The sequence below is a fragment of the Gallus gallus genome, chromosome 8, assembly GCF_016699485.2.
Source record: "Gallus gallus isolate bGalGal1 chromosome 8, bGalGal1.mat.broiler.GRCg7b, whole genome shotgun sequence".
Lineage (NCBI taxonomy): Eukaryota > Metazoa > Chordata > Aves > Galliformes > Phasianidae > Gallus > Gallus gallus.
In genome coordinates, this window is record NC_052539.1 from 27,465,930 (window position 1) to 27,474,582 (window position 8,653).

An 8,653-nucleotide genomic window follows, 5' to 3' on the forward strand; every position below is an offset into this window, starting at 1 on the left:
CTCCGCACCATTCCGTCTCCGCATTCCCTCTCGGCCGCCGCACCACCGCGGACACCACCGCAGGCACCGACCGCGCAGAGCCGGGAGCGCTCCGCAGCACCGCCGGGGCTCAGCGGGCAGAGGGCGGCCGGGCCCCCCCGCCCGGGCCGGGGCTTACCTGAGGCCGCGGCAATGCGCTCCTCGCATTCACCCACACTCCCTCATTTCCTACTTTTTCATATGCTAACGCTCGCAATGATTAAGTCGTTAACACCTCTGGGGAAAAACAAAATAAAGAAGAAGGGGGGGAAATGAAAGAACAAAAAAAAAAAAGAAGAGGAGGGGGAAAAAAGAAAAAAAAAGATAGGAAAAAAAGAAGAAAAAAAGGAAAAAAAAAAGGAAAAAAATAAGGAAAAAAAAAAGGAGAAAGGAAAAAAAAACAGGCTATGATCCCCTTTATTTATCATTCCCCTCTGTTATTTTACGTCTTTTTTATTTCTCCCTGCAACTAATCTCACAGATTAATCAATGGCCACCTCTGAAGCTCCGCTCCCCGCCGCCGCTGTTGGAAAAGCCCGAACAGCCGCGGGAGCGCGCAGAGAAGCGCCGTGGGAGCGCGGCCCCGTGGCTGCCAGCGCTGCGAGCGCCGCACCGGGCGCGGCGGCCCCGACGGGGCGGACGGGCGGAACGGAACGGAACGGAACGGAACGGAGCGGAGCGGTGCGGCCGCGGCTCTTTGTTGACGGCGCGGCGGCACTTCGAGTTTTGCGTGACTTCACGGCGGGGCGCCCGACGTCACGCGGCCACGTGACGCCGCCTCCGAGTATATCTTTAACGGGAAAGTAATCTATCAGGCAGTCCGGCCCGCCGCGCCGCGCCGCCGAAGTGCCGAGCGAGGCCCCGCGCCGCCCCGCGGCCTCTGCCCCCCGCCCCGCCCGGCTGCGGGACCTCCCTCCGCCGAGGGGGCGACCGACCGACGACGACAACACCGCCGCCGGCACCAAAAAAAGGAAGATTTCTCAAAACAAACAAACAAAAAAAAAGCAAAAAAAAAAAAAAAAAGCAAAGCAGAGCACGCAAAGCGAGGAGCGAACGGCGGAGCGGTGCGCGGCGGCGGAGGGGCCGCGGGCGCGGAGCGGTGGAGCGGAGGGGCCCCGCGGGCGGCGGGCGGGAGGCAGCGGCGCCGCCCGAGCCCCGATGCCCGGCGGCCGGAGCGGGGCGCGCAGCCGGAGGTGACCGGGGGGGATCCCCGGGAGCGGAGCGGGCGCGGCCCCCCCATGCCCCGCGGGGACGGCGCCGCGGGCGGCAGCGGAGCCGCGCGGGTGTAGCGGCCCCGCGCTGGGGGAGAGGGGCGCGGGGGCGGCCCGCGGAGCGGGGATGACTCTATCGGGCGGCGGCAGCGATATGTCCGGCCAGACCGCGCTGGCGGCCGAGGACGTGGATATCGACGTGGTGGGCGAGGGAGACGACGCGCCGGGCAAGGACGGGGACGGCGAGGCCCGCAGCCCCGCCGCGCTGCCGCGGCTGCCGCTGGACGAGGCGGCGGAGCCCGGCGAGCCGGGAGCGGGCGGCGAGAGCGGCAGCAGCGGCAGCGGCAGCCCGGCCCCGGCGGGCCCCGAGGGCGGCAGAGGGGGCGGCGGCGGCGGCGGCGGCGGCGAGGAGGGGGCGAGCGGCGGGGGAGCGGCGGCGGCGGCGGCGGCGGCGGGGCAGAGCAAGCCGAAGAGCAGCCTGGTGAAGCCGCCCTACTCGTACATCGCGCTCATCACCATGGCCATCCTGCAGAGCCCGCAGAAGAAGCTGACGCTCAGCGGCATCTGCGAGTTCATCAGCAACCGCTTCCCCTACTACCGGGAGAAGTTCCCCGCCTGGCAGAACAGCATCCGCCACAACCTCTCGCTCAACGACTGCTTCGTGAAGATCCCCCGCGAGCCCGGCAACCCGGGCAAGGGCAACTACTGGACGCTGGACCCGCAGTCCGAGGACATGTTCGACAACGGCAGCTTCCTGCGGCGGAGGAAGCGCTTCAAGCGGCACCAGCAGGAGCACCTGCGGGACCAGACGGCGCTCATGATGCAGGGCTTCGGCGCCTACGGGCTGGCCGGGCCCTACGGCCGCCCCTACGGGCTGCCCCCCGGCGCCTACCCGCACCCCGCCGCTCTGCAGTACCCCTACATCCCGCCCGTCGGGCCCATGCTGCCGCCCGCGGTGCCGCTGCTGCCGTCGGGCGAGCTGAGCCGCAAAGCCTTCAACGCGCAGCTCGGGCCCAGCCTGCAGCTGCAGCTCAGCAGTTTGGGGGCGGCGGGCTCCATCGTGAAATCCGAGCCCAGCAGCCGCCCCTCGTTCAGCATCGAGAACATCATCGGCGGCCCCGCCGCCAGCTCGGCGCCCAGCGCGCAGACTTTCCTGCGGCCGCCCGTCACCGTGCAGTCGGGCCTGGTGGCGCACCAGCCGCTGGCGTTAGCCAGGACCACCGCGGCCATCGCGCCCATCCTCAGCGTGCCTACCAACATCATCGCGGGGCAGTTCCTGCAGCCCCCCGCCGCCGTGCAGGCCAAGTGGCCGGCGCAGTGACCGCCGCACGGTGACCCCCGGAGCGGCGGCGACCCCCGGAGCGGCGGTGACCCCCCGGACGTATCTCTGGGAAACGGCGGAGGTCGCTTTCGGGGTTTTTATTTTTCTAACAGAGCGAAGTGACGGTCGCGTTTAGGAGCCGGGAGGGCTTTCGCTTTTTTTGAAGGTTCCGGCGCTCCGAGCGGTTTTATCCGAAATAAGCGAACGAACGGGGGGAAAAAAATGTATAAAAATATTAATAATAAGCGGGGGAAATTTTAAATATTAAACGAACGAACAACAACGAAAAAATGAATTTTGGAGGAAAAAAAAAAACAAAGAAAGAAAGAAAGGAGGAAAACGCTGTCGTTCTATTATAGAAGTCTGTTTATATATGAATGAATATATGTATTCTAAATGTTATCCCTTCGTGTTGTACACTACTTTGTAAATAAATTTTTCAAACGCTCCGCCCGTGTGCGTGTGCGCGCCGACACCGCGGCACTGCGGGGCGCTCCGGAGCCGCTGCTCTCCGCGTAACATCCGCGCAACCTCCGCGGGCAGCGCGCAGCCGCTCCGCTTCTGCGCCCGCTCCGCTTCTGCCCCCGGTCCTTTCCAATCGCCTGCAAAAAAACCCAAACGGCGATCCCCGGGCAGATGTGAGGGATCCGATCCGCGCCTCGTCGTGGTTTATTATTATTATTATTATTATTATTACTATTACTATTACTATTATTATCATTATCATTTATTGTTATTATTTTGATTTTTTTCTCCCCTAATTGTAGGGATTTGTCGAAGCCCAACGCGCTGCGCCGGACCGTCCCCCTTCCCGTCCCCAACCGGAGCGCTGCGGTGCGGCTTTGGCGGCTGTTTCTGAGCGAAATGGCTCTCAGGAAAGCGTGGGGCGATCCGAGAGTCCGCGGTCTCTATTGCGGTTGAACGGCATCGCGGAGCGGCGGCACGGCGCGGAGCTTTCGTTTGCAGCGCCGGGGAGCGGCTCCGCGGAACGGGAACGGCCGTTCGTAGCTCGATCCGAAGGGGCGGCCGCGGGATGGATGGGAAACGACATTTATTTCGGTGCGGTTTCGGTGGCTGAAATCACGGCGGGGTTCAGAGCCGCGTTCGGTCAGCGCCGCTTTGGCCGTCGCGAGTTTCGTTTCGGCCGCGTTCATTTTCCGCCCCGATAAATCCGCGGTGTTCGTTTCGGGACGGGGAGTGCGGGGGGAGCGGCACCGCAGCTCAAAACAAAAGGGAAGCGTCCTCGGCTCCGGCGCGGAGCCGTACGTGTTCTTTCTCCCCGAGTCGATCTTCGCACCTCCGCACATCCCCTCCGAAACGCACCGCGCCGCTCCGCCACTCGGGAACGCTCCGGCGGTGGCGGCGGCGCTGCGGGAACCGCGCCGAGCGCTGCGGGTGCGGAGCTGAGCGCCGTGGGAAGCGCACAGAGCGCTGCGGGAGCCGACCCGAGCGCTGCGGGGAAAGCAGCGCTGCTCCGCGCGGCCCACGGCTCCGCACCGGCGGCTATTCTTAGTGGGTCGCCCACCCCGGGAGAAATAAGAAATGAATCGAGGAAGGAGCCCCGGCCCGCGTTCACTTGCAGGCTCCAGAAGCTGCTGAGCCCGGGCTTCCCGACGCCGCTGGGTAACCGGCTCATTCCACGGCTGAGCCTTTTGTTGCTCAGAAAACGACTCGCTCGTATTTCCGCGCGTAGCAGCGATACTTCGGGCTCGGCATGTACAGCTCGGCCGGAGCGGCGGTGTCCCCTCCCGGCCCCGCCGCCCTCCCTCCCCCCCTCGCCGCCTTCTCCCCGCCGGACGGCAACGGCGGAGCGGCTCCGGAGCGGCCGCGGCCGGGAAAGGGGCAGCCCCGGGGCGCGGGGCCCGGCGGGCAGGTGAGGGCTCGGGGGGTGCAGTGCCGCCTCGGGGCTGCAGGGGGCGCGGGGACCGAAACCGGGACCCCCGGGGGGGCGGCATCGCCGCGGCGGTAGCGGGCAGGGCGGCGGGGAGGGGGGGAACCCGAGCCCCCATCGGGCGGCGATCCAACCGCCCCGACACCGACACAGAACGGCTTTTTCTTTCTCTTTATTTTTTTCTTTCTTTCTCCTCTTTCCCCGTTGTGGTTTTTTTTCTTTATTTTTTTCCTTTTTCTTTCCTTTTCTTTTTTTTAATTTCTTTTTCTTTTCCTTTTTTTCCCCTTTCGCTTCTTTTCCCCTTTCTCTTCTTTTCCCATTTCTCTTTTTCTCCCTTTCTCTTCTTTCCCCCTTTCTCTTTCCCCTCTTTATATCCTTTTTCCCTTTCTTTTTTTTCCTTCCTCTTTTTTTCCTTTCTCCTCTTTTCCCCCTTTCTATTTTTTTACCCTTTTTTCTTCTCCCCCCCCCCATTCTATTCGTTATTTCTCCCTCTTCCCCACCTTCTCGTCTTATATTTTTTCTGTCTCTTTTCTTTTTTTTCCTCCCTTTCCCCCCCCGTCCTCTCCTTTTTCCCTTCCCCAAACCGTCCGACGCATATGGCCAAACTTGACGCGGCCGCTGACAGATGCCTATTAGTATAAGATGTGTCATGTTGGTCTCTGGGGTGTATTGAAAGTAACTAGATCCTAAGCACTGGGAAAATGACCGCACTCCGCAGCACGGAGAGTTTACTCAGAGCCCCCCCAGCCCCAACCCCTGCGATTATTTATGACAACCGCCGAGGCCCCGTTCAGAGAAGGTGCAGTGAGGTTTAGTCCCGATCCCCCGAAGCCCGCATAGCCCGGGAACGGGAAAGGACGGAGCCGTCGGAGCCATTCCCTCGGGGCTCGGCTTCAGGTTTGCGGGTGCCGAGCATGAAAAAATAATAATAAAAATAATAATAATAAAATAAAATACGGGAAAAACCCCTTTTGTGGTTATTTAAAAAATGTTTCTTTATTGCAGAGGGATATTCCAGAGTGGGGATCTCCCACTCAGGGAAAACTCGCCCTAAGGGCGAGGGGTGTTTTCCTCCCTCCTTTGGGTCCGCGGCAATGGGACGGTGCGGGGAGGGGGTGCGGAAGATGCGCGTTGGGAGCGGGCGGCCGCGGGGTGAGGATCGCTGGGGGACATCGCGCGTCCCGGGATCAGAGTGAAGCGTTCCCGGTCCTAACCGCGAAGCGTTCTGCACTTAAAAGATGCAGAGCAGAGGTGTGACGCCCGAGGAAAGCGTGCGCGGCAGTGAGTGTTCAATGCAGCAGGTAGGGATGAACTCAGCGCGTCTCCCGGACTGAGCCGGGAGCAGACTCCGCAGCCATAAAATGCACTTAACAGTCTATTTAATGGCGGCGAGGTCCTTGAAAACGCCATCTCCATGCTAATCTCGCTTTTTTTTTTTTTTTTTATTTCTAAATCAGAAATGAAAAATAGGTCAGGAAGGTAGAACCTTCCCTTCCCATCGAAAATGTGGCATTTCCTCTATTTAAATAACTAAGTCAACTTCGGTAATGAGGGATTCGGTAATGCCGGGTTCGGTAAGCAGCAGGGCAGGGCTCCGTAAGCGAGCCGAGGACGAACGACTTTACTAAGACGGCAAAACGAGAGCGCTCTTGAGCTGGAGGCTGGGAGAGATCCCCCCTTCCCCGGGGCAAAGTGCCAACGGCCCGAGGACAAACGGCTAAAAGCCGAATGGCATCGCCGTCCCCTCTCGGGTCCGGGTATCGCATCGGGGTGGGCATCGGGGAACGGAGCAAATCTCGGTCTCCCTCTGCCTACTTTAACGAGGCGCCGGCGCTTCGAAGGGAAATAGTAATAAAATCCGTCTTCCCGCAGGTCGGGCCGGTGTTCGCAAGCACGTTTCCTTCTGCTCTTGCTAGGGAAGCGGGACGGGCGAGGATCGGGGCTCAGGCGATGTCCGCCGGGCGCAGCTGGGAACAACTTCTCGCAGCCGCGGACCGTCCGTCCCTGCTCCCACCGGCCCTGCGAGAGACTTTCTCGTCATTGCGACCGCGTTTCGCCCCGGATTTCTGGGACAGCCGGCAGGAATTTGCCGTACCCGCGTTCGGCTTCCCATCACCCGAAGGGACGGCGTGAGGAGCCCAGCAAACTCGCTGGAGCCTCCCGAGTGCGCGAAGGGTTAAGGAAAGCCGTTTATCTGCTCATTATCGGTTTCCCTTTACTACTGAGAACCGAACCCGAGCCCCGCTCGTATCAATGTGTCCTTCATGCCTTTTCCAGTCATTGATCTGGTCAAAGTCACCGCAGAAATACTAGTGACAGAGACTCAATTCCAGACAACGTGACCAATGCAAGTATTTAGAAGGCGTTCAATAAAAACCTTTCCCGGAGAGCGAACGATTTCACCTTGCAACAAAGAGCGCTCGGCTAATTGAAATAATGCACTCGGATGTGCGGCCGGGCTGGGAGCCGGCGGGGGAGGGGCTGCGGGCTGCGGGGCCGGGGAGCCCCGGGGGGGGGGAGAGGAGACACAGCCCGGCACCCGAATCCGAACCGCCGTGAGGACAGAGCTGCAGGGCCGAGCGACCGCCGCTCGTACCTGGAAGCACCTGCTCCCCTCCCTGCCTTCTTCTCACCTTTGTAATCGATTCGATGTTGGGACTATGTTTATTTTACGGATCTATCAGCCCCCAGACGCCCCTTAGGATCTGATTCATCCCCCGCGCTAGGTTTAATTCAGCAGCTAGATGTAAAAAATGTGACGAACGTAATCTACCGCTTTCATGAGGTTTATGGCTCCAGACACACGTCAGGGCAGATCGCTGTGCGTACCTATGTAAGGCCACGAGCTCCCTGTCCCCTCGTACCTCTCTGTTTGGGGTGGCATTCAATTGCTGGGGACGCTGCAATCGCTGCAGGTGGATGCAGCACTGCCATCTCGTCATCTGTGCTCTGTTTGCAAACAGTCGGGATTATGGAAATGCGTGTTACTGCATTGGAAAACCTTCAAGGGGAAAGAGGCATCTCTGGCGGTACTCAATGCTAAATATATTTTTAAAAACAAATATATTTAAACACAAGGATGTATTGTTTGTGCATTTTGGAAAGAACCTACGCATGCTTAAAAAAAAATAGGATTGCATCTTCACGGAATCTTGTTACTTCAGCATTTGTTCTATGACATGAGATCAGACCCTTCTTGACCACACACTTCCATCTTCCAGTGGTCGGGTTGAAACCTGTAATGAAATGGTTTAAATGGGCTGGGTTTGTGCTTTACATGTTGGTTAGCCCCAAAGGGGTCGGCTGGTTGGAATCGGTGTAGATTTCTTCAAACTGATCTGTCCTATTTCCCCATCCCTGCAGGCATTCAAGGCCAGGCTGGATGTGGCTCTGGGCAGCCTGGGCTGGTGGCTGGCGACCCTGCACATAGCAGGGGGTTGAAACTACATGATCATTGTGGTCCTTTTCATCCCAGGCCATTCTAGGATTCTATTCTACTCTACTTCACTCTACCCTATCCTACCTTCTATTTTATTCCACTCTATTTGGTTTCATTTCTATTCTACCCAATCCCAGTCCCTTCCAGCCTTGTAGCTCTTGGATCCCACTCCAAGGAGAGCACTGCTGCCAACTAATGGGGAAGGTTTGGCCATGAGAACCACAGCATGTGTTCTTATTTACAAAAATAACCTTTTTTTCTATGAAATTGCACACCCTACCTCAGAGAGGCATGCAATAAGAGGAAACTGAACAACACAGACCGTACTTTCTAATACTGGTAAGGGATGTGGGAAGCAGATGTGGGATCGTTCAGGCTGAGGCTCTGCCAAGGCCTTAAGGAGGCTCACGGAGCCCGCAGCAGAAGGCGGTGCAGCAGAAGCTGCTGAGCAGGCCGCTTCTCAGGTCCTGTCTCCACACACAGCCGCTGACAGCTGCTTCCCAGAGCTCCGGTGCTGTGAACAACAAACCCTCCTGCTGCCACTTCCCTTCTGTAAAAAGAAATAATAATGATTTGCCAAAAAATACCCGCCTCCGGGCACCTCCGGGCACCCCCCGGCCCCTCCGCCTCCGCGGACATCCCCACCACAGCCCACCGCCCGCCGCCACAGCGCCAACGCCGCGGCACGAGCTGCGCAGGCGCGAGGCTCACGCGCATGCGCACTGCGCCGCCCCGCGCCGCCTTAGGGCCTGGCGGAGGCCGGAAGCGTTTTC

The 8,653-nt window shown here is 59.5% G+C and overlaps 1 protein-coding gene across 1 annotated transcript; it reads left to right on the top strand.

Annotated features, from left to right (window-relative positions):
- The first annotated feature begins 1,101 nt into the window (after nt 1–1,101).
- FOXD3 (forkhead box D3) lies at nt 1,102–2,996 on the top strand. Its single transcript, NM_204951.3, has one exon. It carries the CDS (start codon nt 1,357–1,359, stop codon nt 2,548–2,550), a length of 1,194 nt encoding a protein of 397 aa, NP_990282.3. The 5' UTR covers nt 1,102–1,356; the 3' UTR covers nt 2,551–2,996.
- The last annotated feature ends 5,657 nt before the right edge of the window (nt 2,997–8,653 follow it).

Bases quoted from the DNA above. Each gene is read 5' to 3' on its own strand.
- FOXD3 (NM_204951.3), top strand. From the start codon at position 1,357: ATGACTCTATCGGGCGGCGGCAGCGATATGTCCGGCCAGACCGCGCTG.